The sequence below is a fragment of the Somniosus microcephalus genome, chromosome 7 (assembly GCF_052327205.1).
Source record: "Somniosus microcephalus isolate GS21.2 chromosome 7, FLI_Smic_1.0, whole genome shotgun sequence".
Classification (NCBI taxonomy): Eukaryota; Metazoa; Chordata; class Chondrichthyes; order Squaliformes; family Somniosidae; genus Somniosus; species Somniosus microcephalus.
Window position 1 is genome coordinate 90,816,765 of NC_140993.1, and position 24,579 is coordinate 90,841,343.

A 24,579-nucleotide genomic window follows, 5' to 3' on the forward strand; every position below is an offset into this window, starting at 1 on the left:
TTTTCCAATTAAGCAGAAAAATGCTACAGGTGTCACATTTTGATCTAATATGGCAATTAATTGTCAAAATTGACTGCAAGTCCCACTGATACTACAGTAGTCTATTTAAATTTGTAAACAAAATTTACTTACAGTAAAGTTCATCTGACAGCCACCCATAATGTAGTCCAGGAAAGAATATTCTTTCACAATCTGTTCATAAATATTTAATTGGATTAACTATGTGGTAATAATTCACTGTGTACAAATTGCCATGGATTTTTATTCAACATACATCTTTGAAAAAAAGACAGATTTGCATTTATATAGCACCTTTCATGACCACCGGAAGTCCCAAAGCGCTTTACAGCCAATGAAGTACTTTTTGAAATGTAGTCACTGTTGTAATGTAGGAAATGCATTATTGATTATTAAAATGGAACTAAAAATCAATCTCCCATGGCGCTGCATGCAGTAAGTTGGAGAATATGATCACCCTCTTATCGGTCTGAGGTCTTTGTTTCTCTGTCTATCCTCTTATCCTCCTGTCGTTTTACTTCTCTCCCTATCCTCTTTTTGTCCCTTTTTGGTCAGAGGTGGTATGGGACAGGGAAAGGGGCCACAATGGCTGCAGGCTGCACTTGGGGTGGAGTTGAAAATATGGCTCTCTTCCCCCTCCCCTCACTCAATCTTGTTAGTCCCAACCAAACCCATTCTCTCGCTCCTAACACACTCCTTTCACCTTCCCCTATCCCCTTCCCTTCCTACAGCTATCACTCCCATCACTATCCCTACCTATTGGTCTCCAAATAGGACCCACTCAATCCCTTTCCTCCCCTCACCCTAGCTCCACAGTCACTTGACCCTCTATCCAATCCCCCCCACCACCCCCCCATGAGCGAGTGGTGAGAGGCCAAAGAACCCTTCACCTTCAGCTTGTTTTGCTTCACCCCTCCCTTCCTATCTAACACATCAAGAGGCGTTCAAAATTCAACTTCAGTGTTTAAATTTTTAAAAAAAAATTAGAATGAGGAAACGGCAATGGGGTTAAATTCCCTTGAGAGTTACAACAAATTCCTGCTGTAATTTGAGCAGAGCTGTTTGCAAAAAAGGTTGGGACCCAGATACCCCAAATTCTGACCTTTGTTGGGAAATCCTGGTAGACCTTGTTTGGGGAAATCATAGAATTCCAAAGCACAGGAGGCGGCCATTTGGCCCATCGTGCCTGTGCCAGCTCTTTGAAAGTGCAGTCCAATTTAGTCCCACACCCCAGCTTTTTCCACATAACCCTGCAAATTAGTTCTCTTAAAGTACATGTCCAATTGCCTTTTGAAAGTTCCTATGGAATTTGATTCCACCACCCTCAGATATTAACTACCCTCTATATGAAGCAATCTCTTAATTTCCCCTCCAATTCTTTTGCCAATTATTTTAAATCTATGACCTCTGGTTACTGACCCACTTGCCAGAGGAAATGGTTTCTTCCAATTTGCTGTATCAAAACACCTCATAATTTTGAATACCTCTATTAGGTTTCCCCTTAACCTTCTCTGGTCTGAAAGAGAACAATCCCAGCTTCTTCAATCTCTCCACATAACTGGATTCCCTCATCCCTGGTATCATCCTGGCAAACCTTCTTTGTACCATCTCCAAGGCCTTAACATCCTTCCTAAAGTGTGGTGCCCAGAATTGTACACAATACTCCAGCTGAGACCTAACCAGTGATTTGTAAGAGTTTAGCATGACTTTCTTGTTTATGTATTCAATGTCCCATTTACAAAGCTAAGTATCCCATACACTTTCTTAACTGCATTATCAACTTGCCCTGCCACCTTCAAAGATTTGAGTATGCAACCCAAGGCCCCTCTGCTCTTGCATCCCCCTCAAAATACTACCCCTCCATGTTGTTTCCTCCAATGTGCATCACTTCACACTTATCCACATTAAATTGCATCTGCTATGTGTCTGCTTATTTCAGTCTGTTTATGTCCGCCTGTAATCTACTGCTATCCTGCTCACTATTTACTACGTTACCAAGTTTTGTATCATCCGCCAACTTCAAAATTGTACTCCCTATACCAAAGTCAAGGTCATTTTTTTTATAACAAGAAAAGCAATGGCCCTAAGACCGACCCCACTGCATAATTTTCTCGTCAGAGAAACATCCGTTCACCGCTACTCTCTGCCTGCTATCCCTTAGCCAATTACGTACCCAAGTTACCATCTTCCCTTTAATATCATGTGCTTCTATCTTTCGAATAAGTCTGTTATGTGGTATATTATCAAGTGCTTCTGATTGCCCTTTATAAGACCAGTCAGGTGAAAGGACATGGGGCTGTGGGCTTGGATTTCCTTCACTGGGAGTTCCTGCTTCCCTCCTCTTCTTAGGCAGTCCCTCGGAACCGAGGATGACTTGCTTCCACACTAAAAATGAGTTCTCAGGTGACTGATGAGTCTAATGCGGGACGTAGTCTCTGTCACTGTTGGGCTTGTCTATGAGGGTCCCGAACTTCCTTTTAAAGGGTGGAAGATGCCTGTGCGTGAATTCTTTTAACGTGGGGTAGCCATTGCACACCAGCTACCACACGGTAGCCCATAAGTGACCTGATGCAACACTGGAGGCTGGTAAGCCAAGCAATGTTCCCTCTAACTTTTTTTTTTGGTGCGCTATCCCTTTAAATTTGCTGTGCAGCCGCGCATGTGCCGTATCTTTTCCAGCAGCAGCAGCTGATGTTCGGCCTGCACGGGACCTCCCGATTAGTGCGCACATTAGGGGGAATATCGAAGTCAAGGGAGATGAGTTGCACAGCCTCCAGAAAGGTGGAATTGGTAAGTGGCCTAGATCCCTGAAAAACAGGCAATTTTTTTTTTGGAAAATTTAAAATTGGCCCCCATACACAGGGGGCTGAGGGGGGAAACTGCATGGCGTTTCAGGTCGGGTAGGCTGGGCACCGTCGATGGTGATCAGGCACTGGAGTGTCTGGAAGCATGGGGACCCGAGACGCTCCTGTAGTGGTGCTGGTGCCAACCAATCCCATGCAAAAGATAATGGCCTCCCACTGATGCTGCAAACTTGGGTGCGTTCAGCACAGAGTATAATCCCAGTGTTAATGCTGGGATTGCAGCCCATGGATTTTCAGGGTCACTGTCTGCCTGCGTCTACCTCTCGGTCAGAAGTGTTTGCTCGTAGGATCTGTCTCGTAGGTATATGGAATTAGCGGCAACCCTTTCCAAGTACCAGCAAAACACAAGTAGATAATTAATTGGCTTCAAAATTCGACTTTTTTTTTGTGGGGGGGGGGGGGGAGGGGGGAGAAATTGAACCAATATTAGGATGAATTCTATCACTGTTTCCCTGACTCTTTCTTTCCTCCTAGCTAAGTGCACTCTGAAATTTATACAATAGCTCCAACAGGTGTGTAGTTAGAGCACTGTCATTTCCCCCCCTCATTCTTCAGACACTCAGGCCTAGAAATTAATTGTAGCCACTTTTGGGGCGGTAAAGTCGGGCGGCCGCTAAAGTTTGCGCCCGGCGCAAAATCGAGGCCACTTCTCCGATATTCATTAGCTTCGCCCTAAGAGTTTGCTCGAGCGCTAAAGCTGGCGCTGGACGCCTCTCTTTAGGCGCTAAGCCGGAGGTGCTGAGCGAGAGCGCCGAGGCCGGGCGTAGCGCAGGTGCGGCCATCTCGTGATTGACAGCAGACACCCTGGCGCCGGCCAGCTCTTAAGGGGGAAGGGTCGACTTGGTCTGCTGCCACGCCCTGGATAGTGGAGCCCTCCAGCTAGGCCTGAACACTGCTGCTGGACCCAAATAGCGCCTGAAGCCATGCAGAAGGCCCGTGAACGAGTGCAGCGCTTCTCAGAGCTTGATCTGAGTGTGCTGGTTGGTGCTGTGGAGAAGAGGCGCCATATTTTGTACCCGGACAATGGCAGGAAGGTGCCGGTCCGCGTCTACCGGAGAGCCTGGAGGCATGTCGCCAGCAAGGTGTCAGCCAACAGCGAGGTCCCCAGGAGCGGTGTCCAATGCCGCAAAAAGTTTAATGACCTCACTCGGATTGTCAGGGTGAGTACCCTTTCCAGTGTCCTCCTCATCCTTGCATGTGCACCTCACATTATGGGCAAAGGGACCTGAAAGCCCTAATGGCCAGCCCTCATCCAGCAGCTATGGGACAGGCATGAACATCAATTGCACATTCTGCACTTAACACACTGGCCAAGCTATTCCACCATGGGAGGCAGTGCACACAAGATCAGGGCTACACACTGGCCAGGCTATTCCACCATGGGAGGCAGTGCACACAAGATCAGGGCGACACACTGGCCAGGCTATTCCACCATGGGAGGCAGTGCACACAAGATCAGGGCGACACACTGGCCAGGCTATTCCACCATGGGAGGCAGTGCACACAAGATCAGGGCTACACACTGTACTTAGAGGCCGTCCTTTCTCTTGCAGGCCAAGCTGGCCAATAATAATAAGAGCCGGACTGCGACCGGGGGAGGCCGACCCCAGATCCAGCCGCTCACCGAGCTGCAACATCGCGTGGAGCGCATCATGGGTGGCCGGGTGATTGGCCCCGTTGCATGTGGAGATGCCGACCCTGTTCTGGGCACCAATGGTAAGGACATCACCTTTTGGACCTCTCTCGTCCCACTTGCGCATCAGATCTACATCCTTTGCCACTGTCCGACCAATGCGCTGAATGCCACCACTCATGCATCCCTCGCCGACGCCCTCTCCTCACTCTAAAGCTACTCTTGTGCCTTCCTGCTTTCAGATGGTGAGGAGGAGGTCCCTGAACTTGCCAGTGACAGCCCCTCAGAAGAGGAGGAGGAGGAGGAGCAAGAGGAAGGCGGCCCATCAGGGGAACCCTCAGCCGCGGCAACCCATGCGAATGTAGGGGACACGTCTTCCCTGGAGGGGAGCGTGGCGGAAGTGTCGGAGGGGAGGGGGGCTCATGGGACCTGCGGCCTGCAGAAACGCGGGAGGGGGGTGGAAGCTCAGCGGCCTTCTCCCCAGAGGGGGGAAGGGTCGGAGGGGAGTCCAATTGCTGGGCCCAGCGGCGTCCAGCAACGCAGGAAGGGTCGGCCAGCTCGGCGGCCTTCTCCCCAGAGGGAGAGTCCGGCCTCCAGTCCGGAGATGGTCTTCGCCGAGGAGATGGAGCGCCTCGAGGACTTGTCCGCGGACTCGGAGCGCCGGCACACGGAGCTCATGGGGGTAGTGGCACGGTTGCCTGAGGCCATCGAGTCCCTCTCTCGGAGTGTGACCAACGTCGGGGCCTCACAGGCCATCAGTTTGGCGGAATTCGGGGCACAGCAGGCAGCGAGTCGGGCGGCATTCGGGGCAGATCAGGCAGCGAGTCGGGCGGCATTCGGGGCAGCTCAGGCAGCGAGTCGGGCGGCATTCGGGGCAGCTCAGGCAGCGAGTGGGCAGCTGATCAGTGGTGCCATGCAGTCACTGGGTGCTCTGATGAGGTCACTGAACAGGTCAACACGGGCACTCACTGCTGCCACACTCGCTGTGTCAGCCAGGCATCGCCAGGGCACCCGGCGCGCTGCAGCAGCACAGCGGTCTGTCCCTCGGCAGATTGGTGCGCATGCTGCAGTGCTGGCCCGGGCGAGTGCCAGTGTCTCAGGCGACCAGCGAGCGCCTGCCATCCGCCAGCTTGCCCCCATTCCTTCAGCCGCCACTGCCACTCCCCCAGTGGAGCTGCCAGGAGCTGCTGCAGCGACTGATGCTGGCCAGCCACAGCTGCAGCATTCAACAGCCGCCCGCTCGACGGCCAGACCTCGACTAGGCCGACCCCCAAGGGCATCTGCCGTCACGACATGTGCCCCTCAGGAGCCTGCCCCCAGCCTTGCAGCAGCCAATGGCCTTACTTTGAGGAGGAGCAGCAGGGCGGGCAGGGGCCACACAAAGATGGCCAAGGCATCGCCCTAGCGGGCCAAATAGTCGAATGTGTGGCCAGTTGTGTTTGTTTTTTGAGGCCGAGAATTGGATGTTTGTTTTTTGAAGGCCGAGGATGACGGCCATTTTAGTTGCACTGTTTTGTTAATCCTCTCCAGGTTGTGGGAGCGAGTAATGTGTTTGAGTGTTTTTTAGGGGTTTCGTCTGTTTTTGGTTTTCATGTGGGAAGGGCCCTGAGTTTGTACAATAAAGCATTTTATTTATTAACATTGTCCATGTTTGATCTTTGAAGTGTTTGTTGCCTTAACCGGTTGAGGGCTTGCGGAGCGGCTGCAATCATGTTCTTTCATTGGCACAAGCCATTCCCTGACAGGGGGCCTAGAAGTGACGTTCAATAAGCCGCCGACGGGCGGCCCTTGGACCTTCTGCCTCCCTCCTGGGCTGGTACTCCTCGTCCTCCTCATGCTCCTCCTCCTGAGGTGGTGGTCCAACGTGAGGTGGCAGTGCCTGAGTCCTGCGGATAGCCAGGTTGTGCAGCATGCAGCAAACGACGACGAATTGGGAGACTCGCTCCTGCGAATACTGGAGGGCTCCCCCGGAGCGATCGAGACAGTGGAACCGTTGCTTGAGGACGCCGATTGTTTGTTCTATGATGTTCCTAGTCGCTTGATGGCTCTCGTTGTATGCCTCTTCAGCAGGGGTCGTGGGCGCGCGGAGTGGGGTCATGAGCCAGGTACACAAAGGATAGCCTTTGTCTCCGATAAGCCATCCTCTTGGGTGAGGCTGTGCCTGGAACATGTCAGCCACAGTTGTCTGTCGCAGGATAAAGGCATCGTGGCTGCTGCCTGGAAAGCGGGCATTGACAGCTAGGATGCGCTGCCTGTGGTCACACACCAGCTGTACGTTGAGGGAATGGTAGCCCTTCCGGTTGCGGTAATCCTCGGCATGCTCCAGAGGTACCCGCAAAGCCACATGCGTGCAGTCAATGGCGCCCTGCACCATGGGGAAGCCCGCTATTCTTGCAAATCCCACTGCACGCTGCTGCTGCTTGTCCAGGGTCATGGGGAAGGAGATGAATTGATGTCTCCTTCTGAAAAGGGCATCGGTCACCTGGCGGATGCAGCAATGCACGGCGAACTGGGAGATGTTAGCGATGTCCCCAGCAGCGGATTGGAAGGAGCCGGTGGCATAGAAGTTGAGAGCCACCGTCACCTTCACTGCCACCGACAAAGACGTCCTGCGCATCAGCTGTGGCTGCAGATCTCTGTGAAGCAGCTGGCAGATGTCTGCAACCACCTCCCTTCTGAATCGCAGCCTCCTAACACACATCGCGGCAGACATGGTCAGATAGGAGGACTGCTGGCGGTATACCCTGGGTGGGTAAGGCCTCAGTTGGCGACGCCTGTTGCCCCCTCTGTGTCTAGCCAGGGCTGCCACTCTCTCACGGCGTCTGTAAGCCCTTCTGGCATAAGGCTGAAAGTCAGCGTTGGCACCCAATGCAGCCCCCATTATATGCTGGCAAACACTGAGCTCTCAATGAAGACAAAGATAATTGCTAAGCTCTGGCCTGAGCCAAAAATACCTGTCCTAGTGTTGGTCCAAACCAGTAAGCTTTCCTCCTTGGTCTCTCTCCAAAAAACCGTTGCACAAGAGTGAATGCTGCAAAATGGCTGGCCTTTATAGTGCAGGGTAAGTGCCCTTTAATTAGCGCTCCCCGCGGCCCGCCTCGGCTGTGTACTGTTCCATATCACAGTCGTTAGGGCCGCCCGGCGCACAATGGGCCGGCGCGAGTGAAGTTCCGGTTCGGGGCGCACAAAGGGCGTTGCACGACGAAATGACGTCATGATCTGCGCGCGCAGCAGGGCGCGCGCTAAGACTTTGCGCCGGCGCTAAATGTGTACTGAAGTTGGGGCGAGGCGCAGATCGCGCTGCGCCCAGGCGCTAAGCGCCTAGCACTCGAGATCTACTCCTCCTAAGGCGCCCAACTGAATTTCTAGGCCTCACTCTCTTCTTAAAAGAGAGACATTATAAATTTTACCTCAACAAATCATTTGAATTTTGACCTTTGTTATTCAAAATTATTTGATCACTGCTGAGTAAAAGTGCTAGAAGCTAAAGAAAAATACTCTCATCAGTACAGCTAACTGAAAGGTACTGATGCATCCTGAGAAATGAGGCACACTGCACATGCTCAGATTGCACAAGCCAAATTCAGCCGAGAGTCACAACTCTGGGCAATAATATCAAGTCTAAGCCGAGGCTTTTGGGAGAAGTTGGGATCTTCAACTAAAAGTTTTAATGGAGGCATAAAAAAGGCACAAAAGATCATGTTATTGTGAAATATCTACATTTAAAAAAAATAACTTTGTTTAAACCCTTATTTTAGCCATTAGAAATTAAACTTTAGCCATAAAAAAAATCTGAAAACATTTTGAACAATTTGACTGTTGTTTCATCTTCCTCTCCTAAAGGTAATGCCGCCCTCACTGAGGTGCATCAACAGATGCAGTGGTTTCTCTTGAGCATCTTGTCCAAATTATTTCTGGGACAGTAAATGCCAGATTATTCTACCATAGAGTCACCACAGCCAAGCTTGTGTCCTTTATTTATCAGCTGTCCAGTGCACTTCCAGCACAGGTCGCTCAGGCCGCTGTGGCTAACTGTAACCTCCACTAAATTTAGAACACACCAAGGGTCAAACTGAAGACTTCTTGGTTAATATGGCTCATAGAAATATAGAAAAATAGGAGCAGGAGTAGGCCATTCGGCTCTTCGAGCCTGCTCCGCTATTCAATATGATCATGGCTGATCCTTGTGGTAAACCACTGTTTGTATTCCTGTTTGTCCTGTTTGTATTCCACTGTGTACATGCCTGGACATGCCTCGGCTGACTCCTCCCACAGGTCCTAGTATAAAGGTGACTGCTCCCCAGCCCTTAGTATCATGGACCGGTCGACCACGCGAGGCAGACCTCCATTCTGTTGTTAATAAAAGCCTTTGGTTACTCTTCTAACTCTCAGTCTTTTATGAGTAATTGATAGCGCATCAATTTTATTAACAACATTTTATAATGGAGAAGATCCTCACACCAGCATGCCTGGACTTAGATCATCGGGAGGCGGACTCATCCACCAAGTTTACTCACTGGCTTAAGTGTTTCGAAAAATTCCTGACCGCCTCCGAAGCAATCAAATCGGACGAGGACAAACTGGATGTCCTGACCTCCAAAGTGAACCACCGAGTGTACTCGGTCATCCAAGACGCGACCTCGTACGCGGACGCTATCAAGCTCCTCAAGGACCAGTACACGCGCCCAGTGAACGAAGTGTACGCCAGGCACCTCCTGGGGAGTCGTAAACAACAACCTGGGGAATCGACCGTGGAATACCTTCAGGCACTGTCTGTGCTTGGCCGGGCCTGTGGTTGTAAGGATGTAAAGGCCGCCGTGTACACAGAGGAACTTATCCGGGACGCTTTTGTAGCGGGCCACAGATCCAATTACACCCGACAGCGACTGTTGGAGCAGAGTAACCTCGACCTCAACAAGGCCTCTGAACTCGCACTATCGTTGGATGCAGCCTACCAGGGCATGGATGCCTACTCCTCTGCACCGTGGACGCCGCGGGGAATGACAGCCTGGGACACGGTAGGACCGCCTCATAGCGCCGTGCCACCCCAGCCACACCCCAACAACGGCCCAACTACCGCAGCAGTGTCCCAAGGCCAGACAGCAGTGCCCCAAGGCCAGAAATGCTACTTCTGTGGCCAGGCAAAACACCCCAGAGCGCGCTGCCCGGCGAAAAACGCGATTTGCTCGGGCTGCGGGAAGAAGGGACACTACGCTAGCGTCTGCAGGGCCAAAGCCACCCCGAACCCCAGCAGCGCCGCGTGTGGGCCATGCGGGCCGCCATCTTGGACCTCCCCGGCCATGTGCGAATCACCGGTACAGCAGCCATTTTGGACGCCTCCAGCCACATGGGGATCATGGACGCCGCCATCTTGGACGACAGCCGGGACGCAGCAGGCCCCCGACACCGCCTCATCTGATACCCGCAGCGACACACCGACCCCTACGCTGGCATCCGTTACACTGGACCAAGCGAGACCGCACCAACTGGCCAGTTCCACAATGGACATTAAGGTAAATGGTCACGATACAATCTGCCTTTTTGACTCTGGGAGCACGGAGAGCTTCATCCACCCCGACACGGTGCGGCGTTGCTCTCTCCCAGTCCTGCCTGCGCAACAGCAGATTTCTATGGCCTCCGAGTCCCAGTCGGCGGACATCGGCGGCTACTGCGTGGTGACACTCGTAGTAGACGGGACCGTGTACGATCATTTTAAACTTCTGGTCCTGCCTGACCTCTGCGCTGCCGTCCTGCTGGGGTTAGATTTTCAGTGCCACCTTAAAAGTGTTACGATGGCGTACGGTGGACCCCTACCCCCACTCACAGTCCGCAGCCAGCAGCTTCCAAACTGCCCGCCGCGCACCAGGTGCAACCTCTCCACACTCAGAGTCACCCCCCCCCACTGTTTGCTAACCTCACCCCCGACTGTAAGCCCATCGCCACAAAGAGCAGGCGATACAGTGCCGGGGACAGGGTTTTCATTAAAACCGAAGTGGAGCGGCTCCTGAAAGAAGGGATTATTGAGGGCAGCACCAGCCCCTGGCGAGCCCAGGTTGTGGTCGTTAAGACCGGCGAGAAGCAGCGCCTGGTCATCGACTACAGCCAGACAATAAATCGCTACACCCTGCTGGACGCCTACCCACTCCCCCGTATAGCTGATATGGTCAACCAGATCGCGCAGTACCGCGTCTTCTCGACCATTGACCTGAAATCAGCGTACCACCAGCTCCCCATCCGCCCTGAGGACCGCCAGTACACTGCCTTTGAGGCAAACGGCCGCCTCTATCACTTCCTTAGGGTTCCCTTTGGCGTCACCAACGGGGTCTCCGTCTTCCAAAGGGAGATGGACCGGATGGTAGATCAAAATGCGTTGCAGGCCACTTTCCCATATCTGGACAATGTGACCATCTGCGGCCGTGACTTGCAGGACCATGACGCAAACCTCGAAAAATTCCTCCGCACTGCCCAACTCCTAAACCTGACATATAACAAGGAGAAGTGCATATTCCGCACAAACCGCCTCGCCATCCTTGGCTGTGTTGTGGAACACGGAGTCATCGGCCCCGACCCCGACCGGATGCGTCCCCTTATGGAACTTCCACTGCCCCACTGCCTCAAGGCCCTGAAGAGGTGCCTAGGGTTTTTCTCCTATTACGCCCAGTGGGTCCCCTACTATGCGGACAAGGCCCGTCCGCTGATCAAGTCCACCTCTTTTCCCTTGACGGCAGAGGCCCGCTTAGCCTTCCACCGTATCAAGGAGGACATTGCCAAAGCCACCATGCACGCAGTGGACGAATCCATCCCCTTCCAGGTGGAAAGCGACGCGTCTGACTTTGCCCTGGCCGCTACCCTCAATCAGGCGGGGAGACCCGTGGCCTTCTTTTCACGAACCCTCCAAGGCCCGGAGACCAGACACTCCGCTGTTGAGAAGGAGGCCCAGGCGATTGTGGAGGCTGTGCGTCATTGGAGGCACTACCTGGCCGGAAAACGATTTACCCTGCTCACTGACCAGCGTTCAGTTGCTTTTATGTTTAACAACAAGCAGAGGGGCAAAATCAAAAATGACAAGATCTTGAGGTGGAGAATCGAACTTTCCACCTACAACTACGAGATCTTGTACCGGCCCGGGAAGCTAAATGAACCCCCGGATGCGCTATCGCGTGGCACCTGCGCCAGCGCGCAGATCGATAGACTGCGGGCCCTCCACAATGACCTCTGCCACCCGGGGGTCACCAGGTTCTTCCACTTCATCAAGGCCCGCAACCTGCCTTACTCTATTGAGGAGGTCAGGACCATGACCAGGAACTGCCAAGTCTGCGCTGAGTGCAAACCGCACTTTTATAGACCAGACAGGGCCCACCTGATAAAAGCCACTCGCCCCTTCGAGCGCCTGAGCGTCGATTTTAAAGGGCCTCTCCCCTCCTCCGACCGCAATGTGTACTTCCTCAATATTATTGAGAGTACTCCCGTTTCCCGTTCGCCTTCCCCTGCCCGGACATGACCAGTGCCACGGTCATTAAATGTCTGAACAACCTCTTCACCCTGTTCGGCTTCCCCAGCTATATCCATAGCGACCGGGGCTCATCGTTTATGAGCGACGAACTCCGTCAGTACCTGCTAACTAGGGGTATTGCCACAAGCAGGACCACCAGTTACAACCCCCGGGGGAACGGACAGGTGGAAAGAGAAAATGCGAGAGTTTGGAAGGCCGTCCTGCTAGCCTTAAAGTCTAGGGGCCTTCCAACCTCCCGCTGGCAGGATGTGCTCCCCGATGCGCTCCACTCTATTCGGTCACTGCTCTGCACTGCCACTAACGCCACCCCTCATGAGAAAATGTTTGTCTTCCCAAGGAAGTCCACATCGGGGTCATCGCTACCGCCATGGCTGACGTCCCCAGGGCCGGTCCTACTGAGAAGACACGTGAGGACCCATAAAACGGACCCCCTGGTCGAGAGGGTCGACCTCCTCCACGCCAACCCCCAGTATGCTTACATCGCATACCCGGACGGGCGGGAGGACACAGTCTCCATAAGAGACCTTGCACCCTCGGGGGCCGCAGTAACCCACTACCCACTACCACCCCCCCCCACGATCCGATATCCAGCCCCAGCAGACGGCAGGCCTGGGCCCCGCGACCCGCTCGACATCTACGAGGACGACACGCCTGTGCCACAGCCTACGCTGGACTCGACGCCGGAAACTTCACTACCCCTGCCGTCGCCACGCAGATCACAGCGGCAGACAAGACCTGCGGAGAGACTCCAATACACTAACTTTTAATACACTTCACCCCGCCGGACTCAATTTTAAACAAGGGGTGAATGTGGCAAACCACTGTTTGTATTCCTGTTTGTCCTGTTTGTATTCCACTGTGTACATGCCTGGACATGCCTCGGCTGACTCCTCCCACAGGTCCTGGTATAAAGGTGACTGCTCCCCAGCCCTTAGTATCATGGACCGGTCGACCACGCGAGGCAGACTTCCATTCTGTTGTTAATAAAAGCCTTTGGTTACTCTTCTAACTCTCAGTCTTTTATGAGTAATTGATAGCGCATCAATCCTCTATCTCAATACCATATTCCTCCTCTCTCCCCATACCCCTTGATGCCTTTCATGTCTAGAAATCTATCCATCTCCTTCTTAAATATATTCAGTGACTTGGTCTCCACAGCCTTCTGTGGTAGAGAATTTCACAGGTTCACCGCCCTCAGTGAAGAAATTTCTCATCAGTCCTAAATGTCCTACCCTGTATCCTGAGACTGTGACCCCTCGTTCTTGACCACACCCCCCCCCCCCCCCCAAAGCCAGGGGAAACATCTTCCCTGCATCCAGTCTGTCTAGCCCCATCAGAATTTTATACGTTTCAATGAGATCCCCTCTCATTCTTCTAAACTCTAGTGAATACAGGCCTAGTCGATCCAATCTCCCCTCATACGACAGTCCTGCCATCCCAGGAATCAGTCTGGTGAACCTTCGCTGCACTCCCTCTATGGCAAGTATATCCTTTCTTAGGTAAGGAGACCAAAACTGCACACAGTACTCCAGGTGTGGTCTCACCAAGGCCCTGTATAACTGTAGTAAGACATCCTTGCTCCTGGCTCCCAGGCAGAGATTTTACATCTAGGTCATTGGGACTGCTGAAAACACATCTTGATCAGTTTTCTCCTCGTCTCCTCAAGCTCAAAGTTCTCCCTAGGTTTTTACCTTTGTAATTACTAATACTGTAATTGAAAACTGAGAGTTACTAAAGTGCAAGGCTCAAAATTCTAGGATTATAAAAAGGTAGAATTATGCAAATCTGACTCAGCAAGGACAAGACACTGAATTTGTTTTTAAAAGTTATATAGATACACTCTCATTTAGGTAGATAAAATATTTGATACAAGAGTGAGGCAAAGAGACTTTGCTCCCTAGTGCAAATATGTTTTAAGTAATATTTATACTTGGAATGAAGAAAGCATGTCACCTTAAGGAAAATAATTTGCATGGTCAGCTTGATTCAGTGGTAGTACTCTTGCCTCCGAGCTAAACATTTGTGGGTTCCAGCCCCACTATAGACTTGAGTATAAAAGTTAGGCTGATACTTTAGTGCACTATTGAAGGAGTGCTGCATTCTTGAGGTGCTGTTTTTCCAAATGAGATATTAAACCAAGGCCCTTTTTAGATGCACTCTTTGAAGAATGTGGAATTCTCAGGGTATCACGACCTACACTCATCCCACAACTCGCACCACCAAAAAAAAAATGATTAACTGGTTAGTCATCTCACTGTTTGTACAACTTTGCTGGGCACAAATTGGCTGTTACAGTGGTCTACAAAGCAGTGACTGCACTTCAAACGTTATTCATTGACTGTGAAGCGCTTTGGGAGTTACCAAGGATGTGAAAAGTGCTTCATAAATGCAAGTTCATTTTTCTTTACCTAATCTTTTAACAATGGAGAAGAAAGGAAGGGAATTGTAAGCCCACCAATTTAATTTCATGGGTATTTTAGCTAATCCATTAACTCAAAACCACAAGGGATATATTCACATAATATTATGCTAGCTCAATTTAAAAACATGCATTATTAAAACAAAAAAATTCTAATAGAACATACCTGACAAGATTTAACAATCACAGTCCCTGAATTTTTGTAACTCTTTTTTTTCTGTTTTTTCTTTGGATTAATACATTCAAACTCCGTCTGTGAGAGAAGCACCAATATCAGAATCTGAGTACAGTGTCTCCTAATGATATTAATGTAAGTGATAGTACTAGACATACTAGCTGAATACTAGACATACTAGCTGAATAAAACAGCTGAGAACCTCCTTTAGAAATCAAAATACCCAAAGACAACTAAAGTTTTCTTCTCAACAATACATTTAAAAATATAAAGTAGCAATATTCATAACCACTAGATTGACATTGGTTTTATGCCCAAGAAAGCATACGAATTTAGCAGTGGAGTAACCTGCGTCCAATCTGCACAGGAGTTGGTGCCGCTGCTAAATGCCCCTTGAATCTGTTAATAAGGGGCCTAATGCCCATTGAAGGACACCTTTACAAAATTAGTTAGCAAAGAGCAGGGCAGGTGTCGGACCTGCCTCGCTCAGGATTCATCCTGCCATGCACTGTGGGGGTACCTTCACCACTCTGACTGCAGCGGTTCAAGAAGGCAGCTCCCCACCACCTTCTCAAGGGCAATTAGGGATGGGCAATAAATGCTGGCCTTGCCAGCGACGTCACATCCCATAAACAATTTTTTTTTTTTTTTAAATGGACTGCCAACTAAAGGTAAACTAAACTCTTCTTGTGTAGCCAGGAGGAGCAGAAGTGCGTCTCCGACTCCACAGGTGTCAGAATTGCCCATCCCTCTCACCCCACTGGAACCTGCTCCAACCCCCACCTGGGACTTACCAGAGTGCCACTGTCACTGTCAGCATTAAAATGTTTTTTCCCCGTTGCCTGTGAAGGCGCGTCCAGCGCCGACAGCTCACCCAGAGCGTGCAGATAAGGCCAGAGGACTGATTTCTATTGATCCTCAGGCCCAGACCAATTTCTACCCCCAAGTTTCTACAAGTGGATCCAATTACACAACACATCAGCAATGCTACGTCTAGGCAGGGCCACGAGTCCTATCAATATAATATCACCTAGCAACTAATGCAATTGCCAAGAGAAGTCAGCTCTTCCAACATGTAAGAGCAGAATTCACTCAACAACTTACCTTATTAAATTAAAGTTTTAGTCAGCATTTTGCTCCTTTGGAGACAGCGCGATACATAATAATCCAATACATACAGTTGCTAATCTTCTTTGCGGCATCACAAAACAATATAGTTACACAACTATCACTGTATAATGACATGACCACATCACCACACACAAACCACACCCGTTGTTTTCTTTGAGGCAGGAAGGTCAGTTTACGAAAAGGCACTATAAGTAATACGTGCTTTGTATTACCCAGTGAAGTCAGCAGTAAATGAAGATATGTATCTCGATGCAGTGCTCAATGGGGCCTGCGACCGAGTCTGCCAACTGTAAATATTTCGTTTGCAACTGGAGAGTTGCCGGTTGAAGTCCCAGCCTCTGATCTCCCAGTCAAAGTGTCTTTGACTCCGTCATGGCAACGCCTGACAGAGAAAATACCATGGTCATATTAGAAGGATAAACTGCAGATTGAAGCATCATACAGTTATTGAATGATCAGAGAACAGCTGGAACCAAAATAAAGACAAAATCTTACTGCGTTCTGTGATGCTTCTTGAAGTTTGGCAAGGTTGGTCTCAAATGCGCCAATTAGGTCATGTGACCCATCATTATCATAGTCATAGCATTCCACCTGACAAAAAGTCGAGAGGTTTGTTAGTTAAAAAAAGTTCAAGCATAATGGATCGAACATTCCTTCCCCCTCCCAAACCCGAGGAATCACATCATTTTGGTGTAAAATGCAACCTTTAATTACTTTTTGGTTCAAGAGTTCAAGCCACCCAACCCTGCATCTCACCAGACTAGGCTATGTAAAGCACAGTAAATTTATGCATTTGTCAAACAGAAATAAAATGCATCATTTACAATTTACGTAATTGAGGAAAAAAAAGACATCCCTTCAGAAAGTTAAAAAGCCACTCTTGGTTTGTGCCCTGAAACAGTTTTGCGCCAACATAAAAATTGTTAGTAAATGTCTGTTTCTTTGCAGAAAGGAAAATTTCCAGTTTCCCATTTTTGGTTAATGTCTGGCCATGTTTATGTCAAGCTTCTGCAAGTTGAATTTTCAGAGGGGAGGGAGGAAGGGGCTCTTTATACCACAGCAATTGCTGCACTGAAAGATAATGGAATGGCTTATTGACCACAAAAGCAAAAGGCAATTTAAAAAAAATCTACTTAATATTGTTTTACTTATAATTTCCTAAACCATAAATGATAATTGTTCAGAGGGTCTCTATAGCTTTACATTTATTTACAACAAAAATATGCCATAAAGGCAGTTATTTATTCAGCTGAATCAATCCTACACTTGAAAATTGATGGCAAAACTTTCCCATTAAATTCTCTCAACTTCCTATTAAAATACCACTTTAAAATCTTATCTATACAACGAATATGGCCCAAATTTAGTTTTTATCATATCATTTAAAAGGCAAAGGAAAGGAAATTGCAATATGTACAGCAACATATTAAAAAAATTCTACCTGGCACAATGAAGCACAGTTCAATTCACAGAATGAATACTTACTGAGGTAAACTAAAACAAAAAGCACTTTTTGCCAAAGCATCGCGTGGCATGCCCCATTAGTTAGACTTGTTTGTGCTTATTTAGGTTTTTAAATTTTGTGCACGCTTACAACGGCGCAGCGAGGACAACAGGGCATCTAGGACCTTGGTGAACAACGGGACAAACAGTGCATCTACCTAACTAAGGACATTTGAAGGATTGAGAAATAAACAGAGGAAAGACTGAGAAGGAGGGGGAATCACAGTGGGTGAATGCAATGTCAACTCAGGTACAGAAAAAGAGAAATAAAAATAGAGGGGGAAAGAAAGATTAGATTGAAAGAGAAAACAAGAGAATGAAAGGAAAAGTAAGAAAAATTACAATTACCACGTTGTTAAAAGGGTACTTACGCTGTTAATTACTCAACTGAACTTTGTGGCAAGATTAATAGGCAATTAATGCACAAATGTATCAATTTCATGAAAATCACGGGGAGGTTAAGCGGGAGATGTTGCTTTTACAAAGCTAACGGCAGAGTGGCGCAAATCGGCCAGTAACTTGTGGCGATTCGCAATTCATGGGGTACCTCTTCCTCGCTACAAGTTGCTGGCCAATTTGCACATTAATAATGACGTGCGTCATTCTGACGCTGTTATTTTTTCAACAAAATCCGGCCAATTGTCAAGCATGGTTAAATGTACATTTTAAAAATGTCAATATGACACTTCTCAAATGGCAGCATGTACACTTTTCCAGGTTTGCAACTAGTAAATTCCTTAAGAAAAACAAAACTCATTAAAATTCCAATACTGGCAATAACACTGTCCCATCCACGCAGTCACAGAATATAGGAACCACAAACCCTATTTGTGGGAGAGAATGCGGTGCCTGGAATTGCATGCACATAGTTAAGCATTAACACATCAACCAATGGCTAGTTAGAAAACCCGACGCGGTTGCCTTTCCCTCAGAAGGATCAAATTTCATGCCAAGCTGAAAACTATAAAAACCTGCTCTTGTAACTAAACAATCAGGTCAGTAAGCATTAGTAAACATTTTCCCATCTTTTTTAAATAATGAGAATTGATCTTTTGAACATATGTGCAATATAATTGTCTTTATTTAGGCAAGCATGAATACCTTGACTGGCCTCTGTAAGTCACCATTACAGAGAGAATGCAAAGGAATTTTAAATGCTTTCCAACTGGGACTCAAGTTGTTTTTGATGACCTGAAAAGGAAAACAGGGAGGGAGATGAAAGAACAAAGTAAAAAAATAAATTGGGTGTACAACCTATTCCAATCATTTTCCTCTTCCCAGTGGAGTGTGAGGCTATAATTAAGCTCATTTTTATATATTTGGTTTATGCCTATTATCTGGAAACACAGACATCTCTGGTTTTCCTTCAATACAAAGAATGCATCATTTGGGCCTGTAGCTCTGAGCTCTTCCCTTGGGCATACTGTATAATGTCAGTAGTGGAGTGCGATTTCTTTTCTTCTGTTTAATTTCAATTTTATGAGAAATAACCCCAGCTCCTTTTCTCTAGCACTAATTGATAAATTGCCTCCTTAAACCCATCACCTCTAACATCGTGCAAAGGTTCATGAATTCCTTTGTCACCAGAACAGAGACAACTGGCATTGTTGCCTCTGCGTTTCCTCCCCTTCCCCAAGTCCACTAAACTAAATCCCCTCCCCTCTAGCCTAGAACCCCATCTCTCTCGCCCTAGTTTCTCCCCATCTCCTCCCGACCTTCTCCAAGCTCTGCTCATCCACAAGGCCCATCTCTGGCTCCCGCAATCCAATTCCCACTAAAGCCCAAAACAGCCAATTTCTGCTCGTGACTACCACTTTAGCCCATTCAGTGTGCAAATGGCTCCCTCTCCTTGTGCACTGTTCCTCCTTACCTTTTAAAACTGCCATCATCACCCCCTCCTCAAAAACCTATTCTTGACCCATTTGTTCTTGGAAACTACTGCCCAAACTTTAACTTCCTTTTCCTTTCCAGGGCCCTTGAATGTGTTGCCACCTCCCAGATGTGCCCAACACTCCCACAACCCCATTTGAAATCCTCAAATCAGGTTTTCAACCCTCCCATACCACCAAAACATCTCTGTGACCATGACTGCAGTGCATTAACCCTCCTCATCCTCTCTGCAGCCTTCCACACAGTTGATCATTTGAACACCTCTCCTCTACTGTTGAGCTCCATGCGACTGTCCTCACTTGGTTCCACTCTTAGCTATCCACTTGTAAGCAGAGCATTTCTAGTAATGGCTTGGCCTTCCTAAGGTGCACACCATCACCTCTGGAGTCGCCCCAACGATTCACCCTTGCCCCCCTCCTCTTCCACCTTTACATGCTGTTCCTTGGCGATATCATCTGAAGCCACAGAGTCAGCACCAGATTTATGCCGATGACACCAGCTCCAACTCTCCACCATCTATGGTATCAAACTGCGTGTATAACATCTAGTCTTGGATAAGCCATAACTTCCTCCAGCTAAAGACTGGGAAGGCCAAAGCCATCGTCTTCTGTCCCCGCCACAAACTCCACACCCTCGCCACCAACCCTATTTCCCTCCACAGTCACTGTCTAGGCTGACCACCCATCCTTCAACCTCTGAACTTTAGAAAATCCAAAATTCTGGTGTCTGTATCTTATCCCACACCAAATCACATGCATCTATCACACTCGCCCACACTGGCTCCCAATCCTCCAACGCCTCAAACTTAAAATTCTAATCCTTGTGTTTAAATCCCTCCATACCTCTGTAACCTTCTCCAGCCCTACGAATCTGTTTCTCTGACTCTGGCCTCTTGTCAACTTTCCCCCTAGTATCCCACAATTGGCAGCAGTGCCTTCAACTGCATAGATCCCACTCTCTGGAATTCCTTCCCTAAACTACTCTGCCTCTCCACCTCATTTTCCTCCTTTAAGACTCCCCTTAAAACCCACCTTTTTTGACCAAGATCCTCTATTAATTTCTATCTTTTGTCTCAAGAGTCTGCTTTCCTTATGCCTCTTTGAAGCATCTTTTTCTCTATTAAAGGCACTATATAAATGCATGTTGTTGTTGATGTGGTTAACCTTATAACATAAATAGTAAAAGCACCACTGTGTTTAAAAGGCCTAAGTAAGCAGCTAGATTACACAAGAAGGACTCAAGTAAAATGATCAGTATATTAATATTTGATGAAAGCAAATTGCTAGCATTTCTCTCTTAGGACAGATATCTCACCTCTGTTCTATGTGCCATTTGCCACTTTCCATCCTCACTCTGTTTGTGGAACTCCAAATAAGGATCTGATTTCCCAAAGAGATCCTGACCACCACCATCGGGAGTAATAAAACATGGAACACAGTTATTGCTTAGATAGAAATGTAATATATTGTAAGCCAGCAACTTTATTTATTATTGATGCATGACACCAAAAATAATGAAGCTCCAAAGTGTAGGATCATGGAATGGTATGAAGTGGTATGGTAGTACAACGGTTATGTTACTAGATTAGTAATCTAGAGGCCTGGACTAATAATCCAGAGACCGTAAATTCAAATTCCACCAGTTTGAGAATGAATTTTTTTTTTTTTTTTAATATCTGGAAATAAAAAGCTGGCATCAGTAAAAGTGACCATGAAGCTGTCGGATTGTCATTAAAAACCCAACTGGATGTCCTTAAGGGAAGGAAACCTGCCACCGTTACCCGGTCGGGCCTATGTGTGACTCCAGCCCCACCTACATCAGTGTGGTTGACTCTTAACTGCTCTCTGAAGTGGCCTAGAAAGCCACTCAATTGTATCAAACTGCTACAATTTTACCACATGGAATGCAGTGGTTCAAGAAGGCCCACCATTACCTTCTCAGGGCAACTAGGGATAGACAATAAATCCCGACTAGGCCAGCGACGTCCAAATCCCAAGAATGAATGAATTTTTAAAAAGTTGGCAAATTTCAGCAAGGCCACCATAAAGAAATATCCAATAAAGACCAGAAATGCAAAAAAAAAGTGGAGGATAAGTCATTGCCAAGTGGCTCTCAAACTGCTCCTAGCAGTTTGGGCAGCATCACATAGGTGGATGACTGCTCCCTCACTTACAGTTGGCTGCATGGTAGAGAGACCCCTGGGGGTGGGGGCAGGAAGAGATTTTTTTTTTTTTTTTTTTTAAAGTTTAACAATACCTTATTATCCAGATTCCGTGCTTGAACTTGAAAGTTTACCATTCGGTTATCTGTTACTTCTTCTGCCAAAATCTAACAGCCAAGAAAAAAAAAGTTTAAAAAAAAAAAAAAGTAAGATGGTCCAGGAAAAACCACTTCCATGGTCAGCTAGTTTTGGAAAGGTCTACAATGCTTGAAGGATTTATACTTTGCGTACGTTAATCTTAATTTTGATAGCCTTGCCTCATAGGATTCAAATACCTTCACAAATAATTTTGAGCATTGTGTCTATTTTCTTCCTTGTTATTAGGTCTACTGACAGGACTCCATTTGATGCATACTGTTTTACTTGCTGCTAATTCAAGTAAAAACAAGATGCCACAATACCATTATAGACAGCTCATCTTAAAAACTACAAAAATAGTGTCACTTAACCTATGACGTGCAGCATGTTGGGCAAGAACAATTTTTGCCCGCAATATCCTAGAACATAATGCTGGAATTAATCAACCTCAGGCGGTTTACTGCTTACTAGATTTCTAATTTTCAAGACAGCACTAAGGATTTTACACCCCAATAGTGCGGTTGCCCTAAGCCATAGTGCTGTATGCCAAACAGACTTGTGCTTGTAGGCTCACAATGCTAGCAGTTAAAAAAAACCTTAATGTAGCTGAACCTTTTAGGCAAACACACCTACTGAAAATATTGTTTGAACCACTAAAAATATTTCTAATCTTTCAAGTAGCTACATCTCAAAAATTACCTAAAACATTAGATACCATGAAACCTTATCCAACTTTAACATTTCAATGTGTCAATTCACATCCCACTCAGATTGTACAGAATTCCTAAAGCAGTTTAGGTCTTTACCGAGATTATTCCTTTTCCTGCCAGCTTCTCATTTTTCAGCAGGAGAGGTCTCATCAGTTTCTTGCTAGAGACGATCTGTCAAAACAATTGAACCACAATCAGCTTGATAGACTGTGATTGCTCCAGATACAACTATTTACGCACTGGCCAGGAAGATTTCACAATAACAACTTAAAGTTTAAAATGATTTTGAACCAGTTAACCCACTGTGGTACGAAAGGAAAGGCAGGCAGCACGACACATTAGTACTGTACTCCACATCAGTTCACACCAATGATTCCCCCATCACAATCCAGATTGGCCATGCCACCAGGAAAGATCAAGAACTTCTCTTTAGGAAGGGGTCAAATAAAAACAAGCGAGTCATCAGACAAGACATGACCCTGAACTTGCAGTCGGAGACATACCTCCGCAATACGCCTCCGACCCGTGAAACATTTCCGCACTTCCCCTCTCGATCTTCCATGCGTATGGCAGCGGAAAGGCCTATGGATCCCAGGGACACAGGCAGTTCGGAAGCATCCCTGGGATCACATGGTCCCGACCCTCCAATAAGAAAGGAGGATTCCATTGCAGTCATTTAGGAATGGAATCCCCTAATGACATGCAATGAGTCCCCAAATAAATTAAACAAATTAGACAATTCTAATAAATATAAATGTTCTGAATTTCAACTTTATTAATAACTCTCTTCATTACACAAAATACAATAAAAAATTTATTGAAAAATAATCTTAATCATCATAATCTGCCACTTATCAGCCCAAGCCTGAACGTCGTCCAGGTCTTGTTGCATGCGGGCATGGACTGCTTCATTATCTGAGGAGTTGTGAATGGTACTGAACACTGTGCAGTCATCAGCAAACATCCCCATTTCTGACCTTATGTTGGAGGGAAGGTCATTGATGAAGCAGCTGAAGATGGTTGGGCCTAGGACACTACCCTGAGGAACTCCTGCAGTGATGTCCTGGGGCTGTGATAATTGACCTCCAACCACCACAACCATCTTCCTTTGTGCTAGGTATGACTCCAGCCAGTGGAGAGTTTTCCCCCCCAATTCCCATGGACCTCAGTTTTACTAGGGCTTCTTGATGCCACACTCGGTCAAATGCTGCCTTGATGTCAAGGGCAGTCACTCTCACCTCACCTCGGAAATTCAGCTCCTTTGTCCATGTTTGGACCAAGGCTGTAATGAGGTCAGGAGCAGAATGGTCTTGATGGAACCCAAACTGGGCATCAGTGAGCAGGTTATTGGTGAGTAAGTGCCGCTTGATAGCACTGTCGATTACACCTTCCATCACTTTGCTGATGATTGAGAGTAGACTGATGGGGAGGTAATTGGCCGGATTGGATTTGTCCTGCTTTTTGTGGACAGGACATACCTGGGCAGTTTTCCACATTGTCAGATAGATGCCAGTGTTATAGCTGTACTGGAACAACTTGGTTAAAGGCGCGGATAGTTCTGAAGCACAAGTCTTCAGCACGATAGCCAGGATGTTGTCAGGGCCCATAGCCTTTGCTGTATCCAGTGCGCTCAGCCGTTTCCTGATATCACGTGGAATGAATCGAATTGGCTGAAGACTGGCTTCTGTGGTGGGGGTGGCCTCAGGAGGAGGCCGATATGAATCGTCCACTCGGCACTTCTGGCTGAAGATGGTTGCAAACGCTTCAGCCTCGTCTTTTTCACTCACGTGCTGGGCTCCACCATCATTGAGGATGGGATATTCATGGAGCCTCCTCATCCGGTTAGTTGTTTAATGGTCCACCACCATTCACGACTGGATATGACGGGACTGCAGAGCTTTGATCTGATCCGTTGATTGTGGGTTCGCTTAGCTCGGTCGATAGCATTAAACTCTCTCTCGAGCAGTTAGTCAAGTTAATAATTAGCCATCCACCCAGTGTTACTAAAAGATGTGTGGGCAAGTGTAGACTGGATTGTAGACTCAAGTAGGCGCTCCAATTTTACATGGTTGACTTACTTGGGAGAATATATAACTAGCTGGTAAATGGTCAAATCTTTGAGTTTTGTTGCCAATCAACAAAGTTTGCTTTTTCTGCCTGAAGAATGTGTTTTTTCTTGCATAATAGTTCAAAGCCTCATCAATAAAATATACTCGGCTAATGATCTATTTGTTTCCAAATAATGAAGTCAAATAAGTAACAAAAGATGAGGAAACCCAGTGGCATAGTGCATTAGAGTCTCAAAACCCTGCACCAGAAAGAGATCCTGGAATGTGAGCTGTTCTCTACCATTTCTGATCACAGTCAGAGAAAGGGGGGGGGGGGGGGGGGGAGTTTAAAATGGTCACTAAGAATGAAGAGAAA

At 47.6% G+C, this 24,579-nt stretch overlaps 1 protein-coding gene across 5 annotated transcripts in view; it reads right to left on the minus strand.

Moving 5' to 3' along the window:
* LOC147114791 (copine-3-like) overlaps positions 1-24,579 on the minus strand; it is a 95,485-nt gene that overhangs the window by 30,945 nt on the left and 39,961 nt on the right. For 4 of the 5 annotated variants that reach the window (XM_085992725.1, XM_085992724.1, XM_085992726.1 and 1 more), the window contains 7 exons: positions 22,252-22,326; positions 21,403-21,474; positions 20,461-20,544; positions 18,358-18,447; positions 16,249-16,344; positions 14,614-14,700; positions 133-192 (listed from right to left, as the gene is read on the minus strand). In XM_085992725.1, the coding sequence (XP_085848851.1) occupies positions 133-192; positions 14,614-14,700; positions 16,249-16,344; positions 18,358-18,447; positions 20,461-20,544; positions 21,403-21,474; positions 22,252-22,326 (564 nt within the window). The remainder of the gene's footprint in view (positions 1-132; positions 193-14,613; positions 14,701-16,248; positions 16,345-18,357; positions 18,448-20,460; positions 20,545-21,402; positions 21,475-22,251; positions 22,327-24,579) is intronic. The other variant, XM_085992727.1, reaches the window with a different exon arrangement.